This window comes from Lepisosteus oculatus, chromosome 2 (assembly GCF_040954835.1).
Source record: "Lepisosteus oculatus isolate fLepOcu1 chromosome 2, fLepOcu1.hap2, whole genome shotgun sequence".
Lineage (NCBI taxonomy): Eukaryota > Metazoa > Chordata > Actinopteri > Semionotiformes > Lepisosteidae > Lepisosteus > Lepisosteus oculatus.
Window position 1 is genome coordinate 37,586,792 of NC_090697.1, and position 27,006 is coordinate 37,613,797.

Here is a 27,006-nt window from a genome sequence, read left to right on the forward strand (position 1 = left end):
AAAAGTCATGATTATGTACAGTACTTACTCAAACCATTTGCTGTGGTAAATACAAATTTAGATATACAAAGTTACTTCAGTAGGCCACACAATTATTTGAGGGCCCCTTTGCAGTGTTTTTATTCTGAAATTACAAGGTTGTGAGGTTCCAAAACCTCTATGAAGAAGACTAAGGAGCTTGCAATGGAAGCCAGGGAGAATTCATTGAAAAGCACAGAGCAGGAGAAGGATCCAAACATCCCTGAACATCCCCGTGAGCACAGCCTACTTAATCATTAAGTAATGGAAGGTGTATTGTACCAACCAGACACTGCTTAGTGACTCCAGATTGAAAAGCCAGGTAAGGCAGCAACTGGTGATGGATGCCACTGTGGGGTCAAAGACTTCTAATGATCAAGCAGGAAAGCTTGCTAAGATTGAAGTAAAAAATGGGCTATGTAAATAGAGGAAATTCAGTTTCAGTCTGCTGTACCCATGAAACGGGGGTGAAAATTATCCAAACCATAAAGCCAAAGCTGCCTTGAGTGGCTTTAGAATGAGAAAGAATGTCCTTAAGTGGCCCAGTCAGTCTTGACTTAAATCCTAATGGGAATCTATGCAAAGACTATACAAAAACCACTTTCCATAAGCGATTCCCAAGCTTTAGAGAGCTTGAAATTCTTCAAATAGAGTTCTCATGGTTTTAAAACAATCAACATATTTCATTTATTCTACTTAACTTTTGTTGACACTGTCACTTCTTGCTCTTTTAAATCTTTAGTTTGAGCATTCAGGTTTTGAATAGTTTAAAAATGTGTTTACATTATTTTGGTATTTTATTAAATGGGACAACATAGGATCGGAATAATAGTTGTAGGCACTACAGATCTGAATCATATATGCATAGACTGCATTATGCAATTCAGTCCCGTTTTACTACAATTTTTTTAGAAACTTGCCAGATTTACTAACAGGACAGTTAGAATGGATGTATTTCCTAGTACACTTTTTAATTTGTATTCCAGGCATGTACAGTTCAACAGAAACTGCATTCATTGCCATTTTCATTTATTCCAGAACTAGTGCCTGATGTGCTGCCAAGGTCTTAAATGACCTTTGCTGCTGGAAAGACAGATAAAAGAGCAGACGTTCTTCAAAACTGTAGCTTTACTCTAACAATCCAAATTATTTTTTGCAGACAATCCAAGATGCATAAGTAATGATTAATGAGCATTAAATGGTTGACTTTTAGCAATCACAAAATAAAAGTGCTGATTATGAATGCCATGATTTTAAATCAGTATGCACAATCATTTTGTATTAAGATTTCTTTGTATGCTAAATAGATTTAAAATCCATTCAAATGTTACAACTGCATATGATAATCCATAACTTGTAAAGATATCCAAGAATATACCCAAATGGTTGGTGTAGTTAGAGGCAAGTGATTTTTTTGTTCTCTGCCACAACTTTGTTGAAAAAAATTATTCAGACACTTGGTTAAACAAATATTTATTAACAAAGACACTGACACACTACACTACAGAAAACAAACATACAACACACAAATTACTGTATTTACAGGTTAACAGAAAAGGCGTTTTACGGACCTACAGTACATATAGACCACTCAGAAAACCCCAGGCTCCTACCAAGAAATTGGATATTAAATAAGGCCCAAAGAGACAAGTTGCCTTCCAAACTAAATAGAATACAACCTACAATTAAATCTCCCCCTAACCCAGATGACATTAAATGAATAGGAGCCTGTCTCCCTATTTTAAAATGCACCCACAAAGCAGAAGTTGCAGTTTTAAACCAAGGGATTCCTCACTCATGAACTCCAACTTCCTTAAAAGCAGCAGAATAGCAAGCTCTTAGCAAGATGGAAGTATATAACTCCAATCTGGATTTTCTAGACGATCATGAAGAAGGGACTTTTGCCTAGGACCAGCTTCAAGTTCCAAGTGTTCCAATTGTTTCTCTCCTCTATCTCATCTACTCTGAACATCTTTTTCCCTTTAATCTCTTATTCATTTTTTCATCTGCCTGAGCCTATAACAATGCCTACTCATGTAATATTATTAATATCTGAATTAATGAATTGTAAAAGTTTGAAAATACATTTTACATACTAAACTATATTCATTTTTGTGTTTAAAAATAAAGAAAATAAGTTTAACCAAACTATACTGGAAATTTTAATGCTCACATGAAAACAAGTCAATAATTGCATAATTTATATGTCATTTCAGAAGCTGGTTGAAAAAAAAGCAATGCCACAAAATTGAAAGCCATTCACACTAGATGCATTGAAAATACCTGTTAACAGGTACTTGACATGATTCTGACCAATTGGGAGACTTTTGTGGACTTGTTTGAATACATTTGAATACAGAAGGCAGGGATTGGAAATTTATTCCAAAAGTGTCCGAGGTAGGGTTAGGGTTAGTGTTGCAACAACACGCACAGTTTCTAATGCATCTGCCATGCTTTAGGATTTATTTGCAGTGCAGGAAAGGTGTTGTTTTGTTGTTTCCTGGAAAAACAAATTTTGATGGTTTTGCTAAACAGCGCAGCTGTCAAAAATGACCGAACATCCAAATTCTGAAAACACACTTTCTACATGCTAAACTTTATTTTTTCTGTGTTCAAAATAAAGGAAATAAGTTTAGCCAAACTTTACAGGTAATTTTCACGTGAAAACTAGTCAATAATTGCATATTTTATACCTTATTTCAGAAGCTGGTTGAAAAAAAAGCAATGCCACAAAACTGAAAGCCATTCACACTAGATGCATTGAAAATACCTGTTAACAGGTACTTGACATGATTCTGACCGATTGGGAGACTTTTGTGGACTTGTTTGAATACAGTTTTCTAAAGGAGGGATTGGAAATTTGTTCCAAAAGTGTCCGAGGTAGGGTTAGGGTTAGTGTTGCAACAACACCCTGACATTTTCTAATGCATCTGCCATGCCTTAGGATTTATTTGCAGTGCAGGAAAGGTGTTGTTTTGTTGTTTCCTCGAAAAACAAATTGTGAGCAATTTTTTTTACTAAGCCGTGCGGCCGTCAAAAAGGCCAGAAAATCCAAACTCTGAAAACACACTGTCTACATGCTAAACTTTCTTTTTTTCTGTGTTCAAAACTAAAGGAAATAAGTTTAGCCAAACTTTACAGGTAATTGTCATGCTCACTTGAAAACTAGTCAATAACTACATATTTTACACATCATTTCAGAAGCTGGTTGAAAAAAAAGCAATGCCACAAAATTGAAATTTCCTGTCGTTAAACTCTGTTTATTTTTAAGGTTCTGACTAATCGGGAGTCATTTGTCTACTTTTTTTTAACAGTTTTTAAAGCTGGGATTTGGAAATATGTTACAAAAGTGTCCGAGGTAGGGTTAGGGTTTGTGACAGAGTAGACTGTCACAAGGTACAGGTAGCACAGGAAATATACTTTTCAAGCAGCTTCTGTTGAGCAGCTGCTAGATAAGCTCCTGAGGGTGCACACTCAGGGCTTTACTAGTAACTGCTATTACTTAATTTCATATACATTCACATACATAAAACACATTCTTTAACACGGGGATTAGTGAGTATTGTAGTGTGAATGGAGAGCACTCTCAAAATGGATAATTCTCACTGTTTGTTTGGTGTTGGTACTTCTGGGTTGGGTTAGCCTCTGGAGGCCTCATAAGGCCAAACCTAACCCCACTTCTCAAGGTTTATTTATGGAGATGGGAAAAACCACATACATGTGAAGAGAGGTAAATGTTATTGTTTGTATTGTTTATTTGAACCAGGATCAAAAGCATTGTGTTGTTAAGATATGTGATGTTTTTTGGTTAGAAAGGAATTCATTTTGAATGTATAATTTGTGAAATTATAAATTTGGAGAAATGGTTTGTTCCAGAGGGGGAGGGGTTTACATGCTATTTAAACTGGCTCCTCAGCCTTGGAGGGAGTTGATGGTTGGTGAGTCATGTAGTGTGACTTAAATCAATGAGAAAGCAATAAGAAAAACAGGATTGGTCTATTTGAATTATTATTTTTGTTCCTTTTTGGGGTTTTGTTTTTCTGGTGTGTGGGACTGTGAGCACTGTAAATAAGGTGCACTTATTATACGTGAGTGCTTTGCAGTGGAGGCATTCTTTTATAAAATGTACCTACTTTGGCCTTCCTCTGGCCATTGTGTAACAGGTTTAGTGTTGGAACAACACCTACACATTTTATAATGAATTTGCTGTGCTTTAGGATGTATTCTAAGTGCAGGAAAGGTATTGTTTTAGTGTTTCCTCGAAAAACAAATTTGGACATACTGTATTTTGTATTTTTACTATTTGTGCCTGTAAAAAATGGTAGCAAAATACAAATTTTCAAACCACACTTTCTACGCGCTACTCTATTCCTTGCTTGTGTATTTTCTTCTGTATTATTTTGCCATAATTGTGCAATTATTTCACTTGTGTTGTGTTATTGTTAACTGTGAACTTGTTGTACACCAGGGGAAAAGGTACAAGTAAGGTTTATTTTTGTCTTGACACACTGGCTTAGGGGCGAGTGCCACCTTTGTCTTTTTCTGGTTCTGGTTAGTCAGTGTAGGGAAGTTAGGGCATATGAAGACCTTTTGTTTTGTGGTTTTGGTTAGACAGGTCAGATCTCACCGTCACTGTATTAGCTAGTGCAGTTTTGTTATTTTTCTTTTCTTTGGCACCACTCAATTTTCTTTTCCTTGTGTGTTCTTTGTGTCTTGTTATACGTACCAGTCACTTATTCACTTTTTTACTTTGTAAATAAATCACTTTTGCCCCGAAATTTTGTTGTCTCACTTCCTAAGTCCCTCACCTGAAACCCACCTGCATCCAAACCCTAGACACCTGGGGTTGTAACAATATTGAAAAGTCAGTGTCAATGTTGCATATTTAAATAAATACACATAATGCACACAGATTTAATATCAACTGATTATAAGGATCATCATTTAACTGTTTTTAATCTGATATTTTTTCCTTAATTATTATTTTAAGAACCACATTGTGAAGATACTCTTCTATGGTTGAAATGAGAAGCCTAGATAATCAGAAATGTGTTGGAACAGCTGATTAGTGTTTCTAACTCTGTATTACAGATTGCAAAATATGAATACATCTGCATCAAGGTCCTGCCAACTACCAATAAAGTGAATAAACTTCATCAAACATCTTGAGAAAGCATATTGAGGAGCTGTGAGCAGTCACTGTTTTTCACAGCCTTTGATGAATGTTGGCAGTCAACTTCAAAGGGTGAAGCTGTTGTTTCATTAAATGCTTTCAACATTGATTTTTACAGCTACATACATCATCTTTATTAATATCAACATTAATATACTTTGGTTGTTTTCAAAAGTTTATCATTATTTAAATAATCATTACACAGAAACATTAATACTTGATTGCGAAAGTTATCTACAGTGGAGCTAGAAAGTCTGTGAATCCTTTAGAATTGTCTGCATTTCTGCATACATTTTACCTAAAATGTTATCAGATCTTCATCAAAGTAATAAAAATAGAGAACCCAATAAAACAAATAACACACAAAATGATATACTTTTTCATTCATTTATTGATCAAAATGAACCATATTAAATGTTTTTGTCTGAAAAAGTATGTGAACCTCTAGAATGATCAGTTCAGTTAAGGGGATAATTAGAATCAGGAGTGTCAATTAATGGGATGACAATCATGTGTGAGTTTGGGTGGCCCTGCCCTATTTAAAAAAATAAACCTGTCTTCATTTCAAAGTCTGGTCTTCACCACACAGGTTTGTGAACGCATGCCATGCCTCGATCAAAGGAAATTTCTGAAAGTTGTCGATGCTCATCAGGCTGGAAAAAGGTTACAAAACAATTTCTAAAGACTCTGGGCTTCACCAATCCACTGTCGTTGGACAAAACAACACCTTTCCTGCACTGCAAATACATCCTAAAGCATGGCAGATGCATTAGAAAATGTCTGGGTATTGTTGCAACACTAACCCTAACCCTACCTCGGACACTTTTGGAACAAATTTCCAATCCCTGCTTTAGAAAACTGTATTCAAACAAGTCCACAAAAGTCTCCCAATCGGTCAGAATCATGTCAAGTACCTGTAAACAGGTATTTTCAATCTAGTGCAGATAGTGTACAAATGGAGAAAATTTAACACTATTATTACTGTTGTAACAGAAGGAATAAGGTTCTTGATCCCGAGATGAAGTAAAACAGATGAGTTTATTGCATGCAAGGAACAATAAAGCCGAAGTCTTGTTTCTCGCAAGAAACAACAAAACCGAAGTATTGTTCGCCGTACTGGTACAAACTTTTGGGTTATATAGTGTTTTCTTCTCCGTTTCTGACGTCACTCGGTCTGATGGTAAAGAGGGGGGTTCATGGTATTTGGCCAGTTTACGATGTCCTGGCCAAATGGTCAGTTTAAGATTACACCCAGGGGGGTTCCTAGCTTGCATCTGCAATCCTTATCAGTTAACCCCCTTTCCTGCCATAAACCCCAGCTTGTGACTTAGAAGTCTAAACCTCATACAGAGAGGATTAAATTCAAACCCCTGTCTTCACATCTTTCTTCATTACTCTCCCCAGAAGTGGTCATCCAACACAAATCACTCCAAGAGCAAGGTGTATAATATTCCGGGAGATCACAAAGAACACTGGGGTAACGTCTAAGGATCTGCAGGCCTCTTCCACTGGCTAATGTTGGTGTTCAAGGGTCCACCATCAGGCACTGAACAATAACAATATGCATGGGAGGATAGCAAGGAGGAAGCCACTACTCCCAAAGAAGAACATTGCTGACCATATAAAGTTTGTTAAAGACCACCTGGATGAGCCAGAAGACTACTGGAAGAATGTTCTATAGACAGATGAGTCGAAAATAGAACCTTTTGGCTTAAATGAGAAACGTTATGTTTCAAGAAAACCAAATACTACATTCTAACATAAGAACCTCATCCCAACTGTGAAACATGGTGGTGGCAGTATCATGATTTGGGGCCGTTTTGCTGCCATGGGACCAGGACGGCTTGCCATCATTGACAGAACTATGAATTCTGGATTGTACCAGCACATTCTACAGGAGAATGTCAGAGTATCCGTCTGTGAACTGAAGCTCAACAGAAGGTGGGTCTTGCAGCAAGACAACGACCCTAAACACACAAGTCAGGCTACCAAAGAAAGGTTGAAGCAGAAGTCAAAGTCCAGACATTGATCCAATAGAAATGTTGTGGCAGGATCTGAAGCGGGGAGTTCATGCAAGAAAGCCCACCAGTATCACTGAGTTGAAGCAGTGCTGTAAGGAGGAATGCCAAAGGAGGACAAAATTCCTCCAAGCTGATGTGCAGGACTGATCAACAGTTACCTTAAACGTTTGGTTGAAGTCATTGCTGCTCAAAAGGGTCACACCCGTTACTGAAAGCACAGGTTCACATACTTTTTCTGACAAAGACATTTAATGTTGGATCATTTTGATCAATAAATGAATGAAAAAGTATTTTCTTTTGTGTGTAATTTGTTTTATTGGGTTCTCTTTATCTATTTTTAGGACTTAGATGAAGATCTGATCACATTTTAGGTCACATTTATGCAGAAATTCAGAAAATTCTAAAGGGTTCACAAACTTTCTAGCACCACTGTATGCTGACAACAATATAGATACTGCATACAAATGATAGGGTCAGTAGGTTTCATTGAATAATGACACGGGTCCACTTTCCCGATACAGAGTACAGAGCAGAGAAGACAGAGGGTACACAGAGAGCACATTTCAGGTGAGTTTTCCGTTGTGTTGTATGATTTCAACTAGATGGGTATCAGATCATTTGCCTTACTACAACACATTATTTCCTTTATCAAAGCCAAAATAAATTCAATTCCAGAGCACTTAAATATTTGTCAAGCTGGTTTTAATCATTTGGTTCATGTCACTTGTGTTTTGGACGTTGTGCTAAAGCTTCAACGTTGGCAGGTCCACCCCACACACTTCCAAAGACCTCTTTTTCTGTTTTTAAGGCCTCATCACTGGTCAGTTCTCTCCCAGACAGCACCACTTTTTTAATTGATCTGATCACAGCTGCTGGTCCCTTGGTGAAATCACTTAACCACTTCAATGCATCTTCCAAGGGTCTTCCCTCTTCATTAGATACCAGAATATCATCTGCTAATCTTGTCTGAAGTGCCAAATCTGGATCCACCTTACATGCCGTACTCAAAATTTTTAGGGCATTTTGGCTTCCAACAATGCGGACTAACCTAGCTCCTCCTCCCCAGCCAGGGACTAAACCCATGTGCTTATGAACAAATCGAATTTCACTCCCGGGTGCCATCAGCCTATGAAAGAAAACATCAGGTCCATTATAAAAAAAATAGAAAAAACAATATTTTAATTTTCTATATTAGCACTATACTCTACTGTACAAAATAAACTAAATTCACACATTAATTTTCAAATACTACTGATATTCACAAGAAACAAAGTTATCTATTGAGCAGCACTATATGATGACACTTAATGAGAATTATACTATAGTATTAGTACTTAATTCTGTGAAATATTTCTCTTTTGATAAGTTCAAATAAACTTTTTAGAAACAGTGAAAAACCCTTACAGTACCTAGTATAACAGTTTAAAATCAAAGATTCACTAAAGTTCATGCAAGTGCTACTAACCAATCAAAGTGCCTCCTGTTCTCATTTTTAAAAGTACTTCTCGTACTTTCCAATAGAAATGCTGATGAGAATGGAATTCAAAAGGATTCACTGTTTCCCATTTTATATTTGTGCTACCTTCTTGTAACACTCTGTGCCTGCCTATATTAAACCACAATTAAAACATCCATCAGGTGTTTTCTTGGTCTTAAATTTTGCATTTTTGAATTTCTATTGCACCTTCTACAGTGTTTGCTAATCCTCCTGTTTTGGTTTCATCTGCACACTTCACTAGTTCATTGGTTGCATAAGAAAAATCAATATATATATTAGCAAGAACGTTTTTTTAATGGTCTATAAATATTTATATATTTTTTGTTTAATTGGTAAAATATCATCAATTAATCTTAAGTGTTTCTAGTAGCTCTGCCTCTCTAATGCAAATATTATGCAAGTTAGAGTTTTGTCTTTCTATAGACTGAAAGTGTTATCAAAATCTTCTTTCGTAAATTTCATGAGTGAAATATTTAACACATCAGCCTTTTCTTTCTCAATATCTAAAACTTTCCATAATTATCTCTGAGACACTTCATCAAAGAGGTGTTACTAAGTAATGTCTGACTTATAACACCTGATTTGCCCAAACTTTTGAACATGCCACATTCACTCTTTTTTTTCCAATCTGTTCAATTCAGCAAATAAATCGTAATTGTGTATTAAAATTTGCAGAAATATGACGTTTCATTTTTGTGCACTGCAGAGGTTATGTTAACTACTTTTCACTTAGAGTTATGGTGAAACATGCAATTTGATCAGGGGTGCCCAAACAGTTGTAAAGTTTGTGTTCAACTGTATATATAAAGAGAGTTGGTTACTTCAGAGGTAATTTAGGTGTGTCAAAGCAAGGGGGTGAATACTTATGCATTCAATTTGTTTCAATATGTTTTTTATTTTTAATGAATATAGTAAAATGTCTGGATTTTTTTTTTCACTTTGACATTATAGAGTACTTTGTTGATGAGTTGCAAAAAGTCTCAGTTAAATATATCATGGTTCCGTGCTGTAACACAAAATGTGAAAAAGTCCAAGGGAGGTGAATACTTTTCCAAGGCACTGCATGATCCCATAAATTATTAAATAGGCTACAGGAGAAATAATGGTTTCTCTTTTTATTCACCAATGAACGGCGATATTTTTAGTATACTGTTCTTGCCTCATTTTTAAAGAAAATGTCTGTCTATATTTCTGTATAATTACTGATTATTCAATAATCACTCAGATTCACCAGGTTATTGTTCTTCACCTCAGCGGGTAAACCTGAATTAGACCAAGGAAGAACACTTAAAAAGAGACATAGCTCATGACTTATTTGCATCCATCCATTTTCTAACCCTTTCATCCAGTTCAGGGTGTAGGGGAGTTGGGGCCTATCCCGGCAAGCAATGGGTGCAAGGCAGGGTACACCCTGGACAGGACACTCCTTATAGTACTCAGGCCCTGGGTTCAATTCCTGGGGTGCTCATTGCTCTCTTCTATGTTATACCTGTGATCATGTGGGTTTCTGACAAGTTCTCTGGTTTCCTCCCACAGTCCAAACACATACTGGTAGGTTAACTGGCTTCTGGGAAAACTAGCCCCGGTGTGAGTATGTGTGTGAATGTGTGTGCCCTGTGATAGACTGTCTTTCCATCCAGGGTGTATACTGCCTTGTTCTTATGACTTGCTAGAATAGTCGTCACCTCCCCCATGACCCTGTATTGAATGAAGAATTGAGATCGGTCTAGCAGCCATTATGTAACCACAGGCCTAATACACAGCAGCTCAGGAAGAGAAACAAGAACATGTTTTGTTAATTGAACCCAGAAGATAGTTTAGGAAAGCCAGATTGTACAAGAAAAGGATGTAATTTAGCCAGGACATCAGAGATCTGGTGAAACACCTGTACTCTTTAGAAAATTGCCTTGAGATCCTAAATGATCAAGTAGTTAAGACCTCTGTTTAATGTCTCATCCTAAGGACAACATCTCTTACATCAGAATATTCATGATCACCACACTGGAAAATTGATACACCAGCAACAATTACTGAAGCACCTTGATTCTCCTTAAAGGTCTCCCACACCAGTAATGACCAGGCCAGCCTCAGCTGTTGATTTGACAAGATCATACAGTACATGTTGATGGAGCTTTAGGTATTTTTTATGTAACACTTGTAAAAAGGGACTCCTGGTCTTACCTAAAATCACAGGCTGTAGTGAGTTCTGCTCCACCACCTAATGCTTTTCCCTCCACTAGAGCCACACTTATTAGAGGCAGTCTGCACTAGAAAAAAAATATTGGTAGCATGTAATTCATTAAATGTTAACTGAAATACAGTAGAACAATATAGTTAAACATTACACCATTTCTTGAATCAGTCACATTAATGATTAGGCAATATTATCTTGTTTCTTCCATCCTACCTACAATCAATTCTCATTCAGTTTTTCCTTCACGTTAAATTAAAATTACATCCCATTGAAATGGATTTCTGTTTTCCCAAAGATAAGAACACAGGGCCAAAAACATCTATTCCCCGTTTAACACTTCTGCTGCTTTGAATAATTTAACATCTAAACTCTACTAGGTAAAAACAGAACATGATGATTTTAAAGAGTGTGTTAAAGTAGAAAATAAACTGTGTTTGCACTACAGAATCTGTTATAACTGAACATTTGTGCGTAAAAATGTGATAGCATAAAGTTTGGTCCTTTTACAGCACTCCATAAGATTTGATTACAAAAATATCAAAACAGAAAAAGTATTTTTGCAAAAAAAATTAAAAGAGACTGTTATCCAAACTTGCAACCCAGTATTTTACCTCAGAAGTTGTGTCAACGTGTTCTGCATGAACATGCACATCTTCATCCCATCCTACAAGATTTTAAGGAAAAAAATTCAATTCTTGCAATGCTTAATATGTCAGTTTTCTTTCATATGTAAAATGTAATTTGTCTTAAACATTCCATCTAGAACTCCAGAAAGCAGCAGGAAAAAAGAACATCTTGCTTTGTTAAGATTGGTGGACAGCAAAAATAAAATAAACCCAAGCCACATGTTCAAAAGATTAATATTGCAGATTCTTTGTCAGGCGTCTCCAACTCTGGGTCTGGAAGGCCCTAGTAAAGGTTCTCTGGGTAGCCTTTGAATTATCAATTTAGAGAGACCTGCACCTATTTGCCTAAGATCAATTTAGCAGGTAATGTGTTCACTTAAGTAATTTAGAAATTATTTGGAATAAAAATCAGAATATTAAATAGACGTTAAATACTACTACACCTTCATTGAAACATAACTTGTTTAATCAAATGCTTAAAGAAGTGATTTAGGGTGATTTAAAGTAGTGGTTCTCAAACTGTGGTACGCGTACTAGGAGTGGTACGTGGAACGCCGCCAGCTGGTACGCCATATGACCCTGGAACTTTGGTGTGTGCGCTTGACCCGTTTGACCTGCTGCCCCCTCTGAAAGACACAGTCACTCAGAATGACTGAAATGGCGGATTATATCAAAAGTACACTGGTAGAGTGCGTTAAGATGAGCAGATGCTTTTCACTACAATTAGATGAGACTGTAGTCGATTTGGCCAATTTGCTTGTTTTACGTTAGATACTGTACGAATTTGAGGGTCCGTCCAATGAGGACTTTCTGTTCCTGTAGTACCAACAGGAACTACAGGAGACCACATATTTCAGCTTCTGAATAAATTTATCAAAGAGAATGACATAGACTGGATAAAATGTGTCGGAGTTTGTACGGACGGTGCTAGAGCGATGACAAACCGACACAGTGGTGCAGTTGCATGAATTAGAGAAGTTGCTCCAGAAATGAATGGACGCATTGCAACATCCACCGTGAGACCTTTGCTGTCAAGAAAATGGCAGGTGATTTAAAATCTGTTAGACTGTTGTGAATTGTATCAAGGCTTGAAAAATGAATTCACATCTGCTTTGCTCGACTAAACAGGCTCACCCCTCTCACTGAAATGGTGCTTTTTTATTGTTTATTTTTATTTGTTGTTGTTCCTGTTTTTTTTCTGTAAAGCGCTGTGAGAAGCCACCTTTAAAGGCGCTGTATCAAATAAAGTTTATTACTATAATATTTATTATATGTGTATGTGAGTGTGTGCACGCACGTGCGCTCATGTTTCTCATTGAGAATTTCTGGGGTTCCTATGAGAAGATGACTTGTAGGTGGTACTTGGATGCTTTGGTTTGATCAGGGGTGGTACCTGGTCCAAAAAGTTTGAGAACCACTGATTTAAAGAATAACTGGACTAAGGCATTCCCGGCAAACCCTGGTCTACAGTGTGTGGATGGCTTTAAAACAAACTTATTTTAAATACTGAAGGGGACAATTTAGAGAAGAAAATGTCAGGCACTGGTTATATTTACAAGAAAACATTTACAATTTCCATAGAGATGATCCTCCAGAAGGACCACATAACTGCTGGATTTCATTCCAGCTGAACCTGATGACCTGATTGAAGCCTTAATTGAACTAAAAAGTTGATTGATTGAAATATTTGCATGTTTTTATTTCTACTTAATAGTCTGGAATTTCATTTTAGTTTAAATTTAACATGAAAATGAAAAATTAACAATGATATAATAGTTAAAAGGAAATATCTTTACATGTTTATGAGCTGAAAATGATTTGTAAAAATCACATTTAACCTAATGATAAAAAAATCAAATTAAACCTAGCTGAAAGCATTCAGTTTGTTCATGCTGGATCCCCTGCTCTTGATTAGTTTTAATTCTTGTGGCTTTGAAGCAAGGCTTATTAGTCTACAATTATATGTTACCACCCTTTAATAATGTTTTTTAGATCTTTTGTATGGATAGACATTACTTTAGCAAATGTGATACAATAAAAATATACATTATTTTAAATTAGAAATGAAACCACTGCCCTGTGACTTTTTTAACATCCATAAAACCATAAGAAACATTACCAATGACTGACTGACATTCAACCTAGCTCACTTAGCTAATCGATCTGAGGCTGTAATCACTCATTGAAACAGGAAAGGGCATCAGCTTGAGTAACTTGTTCCAGGCTCCCACAACTAAATTGTTGAAACAATTTCTCAGTTTTCTACATGATCTGTTGGTGCATAACACCACTCATGTGTCACCCAGGTGCTCAGTGATGGATGAAGTAGGCGCAGTTCTATAATTAAAATGCTTTAGAATCTTTTGGGATGAAAAGTGCTATATAAATGCAATAAATATTAACATTAAAAATATTAATATTGTAATATTTTTCAGATAATGTTCACAACTGTAAGGCACAATATAAACTAAAAACTGTTTATTGCTTTGTCTATTGTTCAACAAGCACTGTTACACAAGGAATGTAAAAAATAAGTCCTACCTGACAACTGGATAGTGCTCTGACTGCATTTAAATCTGAACCTGAACAGAAAGTATTGGCTGTTCCCTGTACAATAAGACCTTTTCCCTCTGTCCATTGTTCAAGTTGATCAATTCTGTCCTTCAGTTGTATCATCATTGTACCTGTCAAAGTAAGGAACATGGTTTCTGAAATCTTTCATTCCTGGAAGTTGCTGCACTAACTGGAACAGGCCTCACAAAATCAGCACTTTATTCCTTATCTCTCCAATACATACTGCTGGGTATTTATGAAAAAAGCAGTATGTATGGTATTATACTGTACAGTCTCAAAACGTTCCAAAACTCTACAAAGCATTGAGTGTCCTCTCCTTTATACTGTATGATTTTACTAGTGTAATATGCATAATTGTTTTAGTTAATCTGTAACTAAATTCAATATGAAAATATTTTCTCTTAACTTTTCTTCACTTTTAATATATATATTCTATAGTATGTATCAAAAACACAAGTCACAGAAAATGAAATATAAATTGACAGAATGCAAATTAACTTTATTTATAATACAATTTTAAATGAGAAATGATCAAACAAAAACATTGATACCTGTGAATGCATTCTTGTGATTGGGGTTGTTTATAGTAAGAACTGCAATGCCACTGTCCTGCTTGATGAGGTCAACTGATCCTCCAGGGAATGCCTGAAGCTTTTCTTTGATCTCTTCTTCATTAAAACAACTGGCATTTGTGTAGATGGCCTTGCTCCTTTTCTGAAAAACTACTAATACATTCTGTGTTTTCTGAAGGAGGCGAATACCAATATTCTGCAGTGCCATTCTGAAATAATAAATTAATATTAGAGAGGAGAATGTGATGAAAAAAACTATGTTTTATATAACTGATCCAAATTCAAAATGCATTATAAGATTAAATCATTACTAACTTAACAGTTAGGATATTAAGTCCCAGTTCTTCTGGAACATTTTAAAAAGGTAACAGCATCATTGATCATTTTACAAAATTAAATCTAACACTATTTACAAAATTGGCATCCCAGAGGCCTGCTTTCTTATTTTCCATGAAAACCTAGATTGCTAACCCTGTAATTTAAACCCTTTGAAGCTAAAGAACCCTATAAATTCAGGTGCTCCAATATGAATGGGAATGCATGCACTAACCAGGAGAGAACGTCTTTAGTCTGGTGATTTCACTTGAAAATCAGAGTTTTCTAAAACAAGACAGCAAGCTCTCAATGTTCAAATACATAGCTAGATTCAAGGTTGATCAGAACAAGGTTATTCTTCTGATTCTTCTCTCTCTCTGCTCCCTTTCTTTCTTCTTCTCTTCTCCTCTTTCTTGTCTCTCTTTTCCCCGTTTCTGCCTAACTTTTAGTCTGTGTTTCTAGACTGTTTGTACTCTTAATGATTTACCAATTCATTAATTAACTGGGGTAAACTAGTTTCATTATTGTCCCTTGAATTGCCTACAAGATAGTAAATACCTTTTCTCCTACCGATTGTTTCTTATCTTTTTGTGATCACTGTAATAGTATTTTAATGTATTTAATTTGCTCAATCAAACAGCAAAGACTATGAGGTGCCGTTTAGGCCATTATTCAAACTTTACCTCTCATATACACACATATTACTCTCACGTACACACAAAAAGCTCTCACATTCTCTAGTTTTACCTCTTACATACACATAAAACACTCTCACATTCACTAGTTTCACCTCGCACATATACATAAAACACTCCTTCACAATGTGAACGCGAGCGGCAAAACTAGTGAATGTGATGCATTTTATGTGTGTGTAAGAGGTAAAATGGAGAGTGTAAGAGCATTTTATATGAATGTGAGAAGTAAAATGGAGAGTGTGAGAGCATTTTGTGTGTATGTGAGAGCAATTTGTGTGTGTATAAGAGGTAAAGTTTGAATAATGGCCTAAACCGCACCTCATAAACTACTGCAATAACAACATAGATTTATGTCAAACACTAATCCACTGATCTGTGTATTTCTATGCAATAAGAACATAAAACAAAACTAAAAAAAAAAGATCCATTCATACCATCTAGCTCATTTGCAATTTTGATATTTTGTCAAATCATTTCTAAAAGAGGACAGGGTCAAAGTCAATTGAAAAAATCAGTCTTCTGGTTTCAGTTGTAAATGCACTTACGTGTAGTTTTCGCTTGTGCCCTTTGATTTGTTTTACTGCTGATCAATCCAATTACGTTGACTTGGTCAATGATTTTGAGTATTCTAAATATTAGAATAAGGTCACTTTGCATTATTCTCTGTTCAGGATTTAAGCCTGTTAGTGTTTTTTTTTTAATCCTGAAATGCATTTGGTTACCCTTCTTTGAACAGAGCAGAAATATTTTTTGTAACATGATGATCAAACTTGACACAATATTCTAAATTTAGTCATACTAGTAAATTGTATTTTTTAACACATAATCCATTTAATTTTCTGTTTTAATTTCTTCCCCACATTATCTAGAGCAAGAGATGTAAATGACATTTCAACATAAATTATTTTTTAGTTTCTTATTTTACATAATTATTTCTAACTACAGTATAACCAGTTTTGAAAAGTTATTTTTGAATTTATTAAGCTGTTTCTACAGTGCCTTCTAATCATTGTATAATGGTAATTTTTGCAATCTTAAATAGTTAATTAATTATCCCATAATCTAAATAATTTTGTAATTAGGAAGAGCAGTGAGCCCAATGAAGATCTCCGATAATTATATCACCTTAATCTGAGCATTCACTACTAATCTATCTGTTTACTATCCATTAACCCATTCTTGATCCAAAGACATACTTCAGACTATCATCTGCAATTTGCCTATTTTATTTGAATTAAACATTTTTGAGGGACCTTATCAAAAGCCTTTTCAAAATCAAAATATTCCACACCATGCACTATTTGTATGCATTAATGCTGTTCTTGTTCAAATGACTCTGGCAAGGTAGTTAAGCAAGACGTACCTCTACTGTATCTAGTGTACCTATTACAATACACATGATCTACAGTATAAGAGTTAAGTTTTCATGAGTATTATCAGCTCCTTAACCTTCCATGTACACGTGTATCTTTTACTAAAGTTTTATATATTTTCTATTTTAGATATCTTAATGAATCAGACATAATATCAGAGAAGGATACTTATATATAGTAAAGAAAGAAATCCCAACTACCACAATTGTAGACATCATGACAGGGATAAGCCTGCATGCCTTTTAATTAATATCCTAAACAAGTACTCTTATTTTTTTCAACACAACTGCATATCCAGGTATCAATTAAATTAGACTCTTCTAATTACTCTATAATACCTTGGTTTGGTTTTGTCAAAGTGTTTTACAAAGTTCTTGACTGACTGCTCAGACTATTTTGTTAATAACATAAATAACACCTTCCTTAACTATAAGTGGTAGAATATCATAAGGATCTAGACATTTACCTTAAATACTTATAGTACTGTAATGTGTTTATACAGATTTGTTTTTCCTTTGGCCTAAACATACTTTTGTTGCAAATTATTATCCATTTCTTGGCCTTTGTAATGCAGTATCTTTTTTACTTGTGTTTGCAATTTATTCTACTTTTTTTCAACAGAATGGTGTTCTCTTCAAAAGAACATTTTTCATTTTCTAATTTGCTTTCTTTCTCCTTATATTCTCATATGAGGCTCACTTATCCGCCAGGGATAAAGGGCAAGGTCTAAAGAAGTTGAAGACCATTATTCGTTTTGTTGTTGTTTCTTCAGGCTCACGAACGCAGGAATTAATGTACATCTCTCTGGGCCACAGCCACAGCTGTCAATTAATTTATGAAAAGTGAACTAAAAATATGAAATATTAAAACTAAATGAAATATTTAAAAGGGCAAAGCATGATTTGCCCCTCTAAACAATCAAGATGACGGATGTGTTTTTGCAAAATAGTACATAATTGATAGGCGTACAAATACAGAATGGAGCACAACATGAACACCTATAAATGTACAGTATAATTACCATCAAACAGTATGGGGCAGTAGTGAACAATAACCTTTCCAATAACTTTCCTTCCACGACACTTTTACTATGACAACAAAGAAGAATAAAGTGTTACTTTTTTTGCTAAAGTACATTCCATTTAGAGTATTGTAGTACGATATTCCTAAAAGAGATATCTTAATTCGCAACTTCATGAACTGATTGTGTAGAAAGTACTTGTATTCGTCCGGATACTTTATGACTAGATGTCAAATATCTCAGGAATTTGAATATTTTAATATCAATTGTAATAGTCATAACGTGTTCTGAACAACCTTCTACTAACCTGAAACGTTCGCAAGATTTCCGCCGGTCCTGTGTAACAGAAAACTCAAACCCCCAAGAAACAAGTCTAAATTGATAATTTCCTACTGGAGGTGCAATACATTATTACGGTTTAGCGAGGCAGGGAGAGTTAAGACTTTTTCCGAATCAGTGAATATAAATTCTAATTATGTAAGAAATATATCTTTATAAAAGCACATTGGAGTCGTGTAGAGATCTAATCAATTTTAGTACTACCTGCAAAATAAAATCGGCAGATTAAGTTTTCTGTGCACGTACTGTAGCTACACAAAGTACAAGTAGGGCTGCGTCTAGCATGGCATGTCATTTACAAATGTTTTTTTTACAATAACTAGTTAAATAAAACCGATATATTTTATCTGTTACCAGTTGATTGCAACATTGAAATAACCGATGATTACATCAGTTATAAACTTTTTGTTGCATTTATGCTTAATATAGTTTCTTCGCATTATTATAAAGTATGCCTAGCCACTCGATACTGTATATCTATGTTCAATATTTTTTTCTGTGACTTCTGAAAGGGGCAATATACTGTACAACAATGATACAAACGTGTTCAATGACCTTTCTACTAGGTAAAGATCACAAAATATTTTTTAAGCAATTACTTGGTGTTTCTTAATATATTGAACAAATGATGAGTCCGACTTAATAGGTTGACCTTCAAATGTATATATACTTTATGTCCATCCATTTTCTAACCTCTTTATCCAATTCAGGGATGTGGGGGAGCCAGAGCCAAGCCCTGCAAGCAGGATACACTCTGGGCAGGACATCACAGGGTACTCTGGAAGTGCACACTCTTACACCAGGGCAAGTGTTCCCAGAAACTAATTAACCTACTAATATGTCTTTGCTCAGGGGGGAGAAACCAGGGCACCTGTTGGAAACCTGCGCACACACATGGAGAATAAACATACTCCATGCAGATAGCACCTTAAGTCTGAAACTGAATGCAGGGCCCCACTGTAGCCACTATTACCACTGTGCCACTATGCTCCCCTTGTACAGTATATACTGTACTTTTTTGAAGTACTGTATTGGTCATATACTATGTTAATTATTAATTTTGTCTTTTACCTACCAAAGAGAAAAATGGGACTGGTTGTGGTGCCAATAGCTGTACTGGAGGAAATTAAAGAGATATTAACATTTAGGATCTTACATCACAGCTACAGTATCTTAAGATGTCAGTTGTTGTTCATATTAATTTTATACCTACAATTTAACTGTTATTGTGTCTTCAATGTCTGAGAGTATTTATATATTTTATAATCATTGAACATACAGTATATGACCTCTAATTAAGTTCTGTTCAGCAGCTTAAAGAAAAATGAATTACAACATTGACCAGATATTACATTTTGAACTTTTGTGCTTTGTGCCACATTTTTCAATACAATAATGTAATTGCACACTGTATGAATAATAATATACTGTTTGAATTTCTTGGACTGCAAATTATTTCTTATAGAGTCTTTATTAGGCAGTCCAAGAAACTGAGCTTTGGAGATGTTTTTGCAAAGAAACGTTGAAAGTTTGTTCCTTGTACTTTTGTTTAAAAAAGGGTTTTGCAGTGCTTTTCTGCTGTAGAGTGCTACTTGAGCTGTCACTTGAGTGGTGACTCTTATTTTTGTAATTTAAAAGCATACAAAATGGTAAGTAGGGCCAAACATTAGTGGTAATTGTAATCTTAATTTTAATCACATAAAACATTAAATCTGAAAAAAAGAAAATGGGGAAAAACTCAAACAGGTTCTTATTGCAACCTATACATTTCCAATACTTTATGTCTGGTATTCCACAAGATTCTACACAATGTGTACAATAATCCAAAAACTCAGGGACTCCAAAATGATTTTATTTGTTAAAATATCTAATGTCATGAAAATATAGGATAAGCTCCATTCAGTGATATTTAAAAATTACCTTGTGTACTGCAAAATTACTTTTATATTTTACATTACCTTTCTATAAAATAATATAGGGTTAGTCAACATGTTATCGGCAAGTATAAATGCCCATTATTTTACTTAGTTAAAGTTTAAGTTTTGTTTTCTCCTCCACAGGTGGTGCTACAGTCACACGGTATACACAATAGCATCACCTGTGGAGAAATCATTTTGTGTTCTCTGTTATCATGAAACAAAATCAAGTGTTTCCATGCATCGATCATTCAAAACTAAATTTCACAAACATCCACCAATGTAGGACTCCATCATTAAGTGGTGCAGGCAGTTTGTGGGGCATGTATGCATCTGCATGGGCAAAAGCACAGGTCATCCTTGCACAGATGACGCGACTGTGGGCCATGTTAGAAACTTCGATATTTATGCTTTCGTTTGAAACCTTTTTTGTCACAGTGACCCATGTAATTAATTTGTAATAAACTGTCAAAGTTGTCAAAAGCATTTTGACTGATCCTGTATTTAACATTGACCAATATAAATACAAATTGTACCCCTGTAACCTATTAAAATAGTATGTTTTTTCTATAACTATACACAGGTATTTAACTGAGATCTCTGAAGTATTGTTATTTATTTTCTTACTTATTGAAGAATGCAAGTTTCAGCAAATTAAGATTAAAATACCTCTTTCCTTCTCTTTCTTTTAATATAATATTTTTGTGATTTCATTAACACATAATCTGAAAATAATTCACATTTGATGTAATTGATTTGAACCACTGTAGGGCAGTGTTTAGCTGGTGACTGATTTCTAAAAATATTTTGCTTATGTGTTTCTGAAAGTCTCCTGAAACATTTATAAAAACAAATGAAGCAGCTTTCCTAATTGTTTTTTTCTGTTTTTTTTTCTGAAAACTTAAATAGATACTTTTATATGAGTTTCCATTCTACCATTGATTTATTTCTTCTCTGATATGAACTACTCAGATATAGTTAGACATATAGATATTCTCTTCCTGGAAATTCTGAGAAAGAGAACGCGTAACTGAGTATGCAACACTTACAGTAACAAGTGAAAACACTGCAAAGTCAGGGCCACTTAGGTTATTATACAGTACATATGAATGGACTGTGCTGCAGTTTTATAATTTGTCAGGATATATCAGCCTGTGTAGAGCACGTCCTGCTGTATCAGCACTTGACTGTTCATCTTTTTAAAAATATTTTATTCTACAGCACTCTCTTTCAGACTAGCCTGTTTTCAACGATCCTCATTTGACACAGTACCCTCCAGTTGTGTCATAAGAACATAAGAAAACACATAAAAAATGTTAAAAAAATGAGAGGATGCCATTTAGCTTATCTGTCCCAGTTGGAGGTAATGGTTAATTAATACTATAATCTCATTCAGCCATTTCTTAAAAGAAAATGGTTTCGGCTTCAATATCATATGGCTTGGCACCTTGTTTCATACTCCCACAACACTTTGAATAAAGACATGCCTCTACTTATGCCCACTGGCTCATGTTTCACTATTCATTCTGAACCTGCTAGATTGACTGTGTCAATGTCTTTGATTATTTTGAAGAATTATAATCAGATGCTCTTGTAGCCTTCTTTGTTCAAAACTGAAAGGGTTCAGTTTATTCCGGCTGTCAGTATAGGACATCCCCTTAAGCCTCAGAATGTATGTGATTATTTTTACCTTGATTGATTCTATATGACTTCTACAATGTGGTGACTAAACTGTACACAATATTCTAAATGAGGCCTTTCTAGTGTGTTCTGCAAATTCAACAAAAAAAAACCTTTATTTAAATTATACAATTTTAACTATATTTCCTAGAAGTATGGCTGCCTTTTTAATTTCTTTTTTGACATTGACTAGTAGGTGTAAAAGAATAAGCCTTTTTCATAAGCAGCTTTTGTTAACTCAGCTTTGCAGCTCTTTCCAGTTAACTGGAAAACCAGCAGCCATATCACCCTGCAACTCACAACTGGCAACCCACTGAAGCTAAGCAGGTGTGAGCCTGGTCAGTACCTGGATGGGAGACCTCCTGGGAAAAACTAAGGTTGCTGCTGGAAGAGGTGTTAGTGGGGCCAGCAGGGGGTGCTCACCCTGCGGTCCATGTGGGTTCTAATGCCCCAGTATAGTAACGGGGACACTATACTGTAAACAGGTGCTGTCCATCGGATGAGATGTGAAACCCTGACTCTCTGTGGTCATTAAAAATCCAGGGTGTTTCTTGAAAAGAGTAGGGGTGTAACCCTGGCGTCCTGGCCAAATTCCCATTGGCCCTTACCAATCATGGCCTCCTAATAATCCTCATCTATGAATTGGCTTTATTAATCTGCTCTCCTCCCCACTGATAGCTGGTGTGAGCGTTCTGGCGCACTATGGCTGCCATTGCATCATCCAGGTGGGTGCTGCACATTGATAGTGTAAAGTGCTTTGAGTGGAGTGTCCAGAAAAGTGCTATATTATTAATTATTATTAACTGCATGCAAATACCCTACAGTTGTCTACATTTAATGTCATCTGAAAGGAGTTTGTATAGTCTTGTTTTTTTCGATATCTTTTTGAATTTAATTTGCTACCTCTATACAGTTTGCTTATCCTCTTAAATTGACTGATAAATAAATTGATAAACTTGACTAGTTTATGATTCTTATTTTAAAATCCAGATTTTTTATGTTAATTATATTATGTCCCAGTACAGTCCCTGCATTACTTTGCTAGTAATGACCCCAATTTCAGTATTCACATCTTATCTGCAGCCTTTATTTTCTATTAAATAACAGGTTTTGAAACCAAACACTCATGTTTCCCTGAACACCTACCAATTTAAAAAATAAGTCGTTTATCAACACTTTCTCAAAAGTCTTCTGAAAATCTCATTACACCATGGGGCTGTTTCAGAAAGCAAAATTACTCAGTAACCGAATAACATTAGTAAACATGTCATAAAAGTCTGGATTTTTGGTTTCTTGAAGCAGGTAAATTGTGGATAAAGTAACTACAGCAACATACAGTACTGTATCCTCTATTCTTATGCTCCAGGGTAAGTTAAATCTTTATGGATAACTAGATTCACACACCAATCAATCCCATGAAGAAAACATCACTTTTCTCTAGAGATCCAGTTGATATTAGAGCCTTACAGAGATAATTAAGTTTAGAGATAGCCAAAACCCTTTACAGTTTGCTGATAATCTGTATCTGAAAGATACAGTAGCATTTCAGGAGACTGGGTACACTTTACATTCACAATCTCTTAAGCTCGTACATTAATATTGCTTGTCGTAGTTTAGCATTAAAAGAAACTCATAATCTTTTCTTAGGAGTACAATTCCTCATTGTGTTCTTTCAGCCTGCAAGAAATAATGAATGGTGAGATTCTACATGAGTGTAGAGAATTCTCTAAATAAAGTAAAGGGCTTCCGCAGCCTTTCAGCTGGTGCCGTGGTTCTAAGGGTGAACACCAGAAGATTGCATGAGAATGTAATATAGGCTTTCTAACAAAGACCCCAGGTGGTGCTGATATACGTTCTTATGCAGAATTAGCTAGAGAGGGCACAGTTAGAGGGCCCTCTAGTGGTGCCCAGTGGGAAATCCCTTCCCAATTTCACATCTGTAACTATGTGTCATAATCTAAACATTTTTTGCAGCATTTCCTAATGTAACAGGTGCCCTGGACTACACAGACATCCTCATTAGGCCCCACAAGGCCAAATTGTCAAATGGCCTTTTTTTGCAGAAAATCAATTCACAGCATCAATGTACAGTTAAAAATTCCAGCCTCAAACAATATCAACATTGATTGCACAAAAGACAAAAAAAACTATCAATCAGTTCTATCAAAAGAAGCTTTTAGTTGTGTTGACCAGTGGGTGTTACCTAGCCTTAGGCATTCGTAATGTACAGTTTCCATCATTACATTGTTTACTGTTTAATCAAATGATCTATGATGCATGGTGTCACATCAGCAACATACTTAAGGGTATCCCCAATAATTGGTAAGACATCATTAGGCCCTGGAGATTGATTAGTTTTGAGTGCTTCTAGTACCCAAATACTTTCATTCTTCTGTGTGTAGAAAATCCACACTCTCTGTCAGGTTTGTTTGTGAGAAAGGCTCAGTGAGTTTATTATGTACAGTACGTATACAGGAATTGATCAGCCACAGGAGCCACAGTCGTTTCAAAGTACGAGCTGGTTCTTTCCCATTTATATAGTAAAGCAGTTACACAAAAACAAGCACAGAGGAGGAAGTGTTTCCTGAGGAGTGATACAGTACCACTCCAAGTGAGTACTTAACATATTTGTGCAATAAGGCATTAAGCAAAGATATTGCAGAACAAAGACAGCTTATTTACAACTCCAGATATCCACTCCCCACTAGTCCTTGAACATTATTTTTAAGTCCTGAGCAATTTCAGCTTCGCAAATCTTATGTGACAATTTCTGTTACTCCCCAGGCAGTTTTTCTGCCAAACAGCTAAGAGCTCCAATATGTTCTTAACCCTTTCCTTCTTATGCAGATACTATCTAGAACAGAACTTTTTCCTTCCATTGCCTAAGGTACAGTATATTGTCATATTGTTGACTTCTTCATAACCGTAGAAAATAAGCTAAGTAGTGCAGTAAAATAGGTAATAAGTACATCAACCATTTTCTATTCTTTGTTTAGTATGACAGGTACAGTACCATGTTACGTTTCCACTACTTGTCTGCATATGGCTTTCAATCAAAATTTACTATAGAAAAGTATACTTTATAAAGTTCTGTTTATCAAAAATAATTTCAATATATACTGTAACTTGTAAACAATTAACAAATAATAAACACATACTGCAATAAATAAAAAATAAAAGAAGATAAATAGCTGCAAATTCTATTTGAAACTTTTACTAAAAGATACTGTACGGGTGCTGTCCCCCAGTTTGGTTGAGAGGGACCTGCATTCTTCAGATTTGAAGATAAAGAGAAGAAAAATGTTTAGCAAAAATTGTTAAAGAAAAACTGAAATTGAAAAAATAGAGGAGGTAAACAAAATCTCCAGTTATTGATGAGGTTATACCCTTATACAAAAACAAAGGTCACAAAAAGTATCTGAAAAAATTAGTTAAAACAAATCCATAATGGCAATTAATGTACCAGAATGTATTGTTTCTCAGATCTCATCACCTTCTGAGATTAACCCTTCAGCCAATAGAGGATTTGATTCAAGTTCTCTTTCATCTCTCTTCCCCAAATGATTGCAGTTAAGGTGATTAAATCCCTACTTGCTCTGTGTGGAAGATATTATTGTATCCCATATGACGAGGCTGTAGCACTATCGAACAACATGGTTTCTTTCCTAAGGAAAGGAGGTGTGCTTTTCAACCAAGGTATAACTTAGCTCAAAAGGGTGTGAAATGAGTAATGCACAAATATACCCTTAAACATGTCCAAAACTCAAGATAAGCTATGATGACTTAAGAACACATTCTCTATACTTGATGACATGGTTCCAGCGCCTACCATAAAAGAAACTGTAACCAGGTGTGCACAAACCATAGTTCAAACTGAGAACATGCCCAACCACACCTTAATGTAAGATCATATTTGAATATTTTTATAGACTATTTAGGGACATGTGGCAATTCATTACAGATGTTAATTATGGCATTTTTAAAATTCGCACTTGAAATTCAAAGTCTAATGATTTCAAACCAATAAAAAATGCACCAAAATTATTTTTGACTACAGCAATTTATGTATTACTTTATATGTTGTCATGAGTTCCAATAACAACTTGCCTAATAGCTTGTTCATGCTAGATTATCTCATATCCCTTTAGAAAGAATATAACGCTATCCGGTCATAGTGAAGGAACCACAGATCATTAACTCCATTATATTACTGTACAGCATATCATAAATGCAGGCTAGAAGCACAGACAAATCAAGTCAGCAGAAACACGCTGTGTGGAAAATTGATTGTCAATTCAACACCATAGCATGCTGATCTGCAGTTTTATTTTCTGTACAACAATTGTGCCTTTTACACCAGTTATGGATCATAGTATTTTAATACAATTTTAACAGAGTGGGGTCTTAAATCCAGTAATGATCAGCCATAAAGTACAGTATGGCTATCCCTTAATACAGTACAGCATGTGAAATATCCCTGTAGGTTTATTGACTGCCTCTTTAGAAATACAAAAGAAGTCAGACATTTTTGTTTATTATATATTCTTATAATAATAATAAACTTTATTTTATATAGCGCCTTTAAATGTGACTTCGCAAAGTGGTTTACAGAATGACAACAACAATAAATAAAAAGAATACACAAGATAAAACACAATAACAATACACAGAAGAGACTGTGGATGGTGGTACTAAGTACAGTAGGAGCAGAGGGGTAAAGAATGGAACCAGCTAAGTAAAGGCTCTTCTGAAGAAGAAGGTTTTGAGTCTGTATTTGAAGGAGTTTAGAGAAGGTGACTCTCTGATATCCTTGGGGAGAGAGTTCCAGAGCTTGGGGGCATAACAGGAGAAGGCCCTGTCACCCATACAATGTAGACGGGCTTGGGGACAGTTAGGAGAGCAGAATTAGAAGAACGAAGGTTGTGAGGTGGGAAGTAGGGCGATAATATTTCAGACAGGTACTGAGGTGCCAAGGCATGCAGGCCCTTTAG

General features: G+C 35.4%; 1 protein-coding gene across 3 annotated transcripts; it reads right to left on the minus strand.

Annotated features, from left to right (window-relative positions):
* Positions 1-1,475: 1,475 nt before the first annotated feature.
* echdc1 (enoyl CoA hydratase domain containing 1) lies at positions 1,476-18,460 on the minus strand. Of its 3 annotated transcripts, none has more exons than XM_006626016.3 (6): positions 18,388-18,460; positions 14,656-14,885; positions 14,072-14,214; positions 11,516-11,568; positions 10,892-10,972; positions 1,476-8,338 (listed from the first exon to the last, which is right to left on the minus strand). In XM_006626016.3, the coding sequence occupies exons 2-6, from the start codon at positions 14,882-14,884 to the stop codon at positions 7,933-7,935; spliced, it is 912 nt and encodes a 303-aa protein (XP_006626079.2). In that variant the 5' UTR covers position 14,885; positions 18,388-18,460; the 3' UTR covers positions 1,476-7,932. The 3 variants fall into 3 exon arrangements, with proteins under 3 accessions (XP_006626079.2, XP_015205142.2, XP_069034749.1); XM_015349656.2 differs by lacking the exon at positions 18,388-18,460 and adding an exon at positions 18,081-18,147; XM_069178648.1 differs by lacking the exon at positions 18,388-18,460 and adding an exon at positions 16,232-16,329.
* Between the last annotated feature and the right edge of the window lie 8,546 nt (positions 18,461-27,006).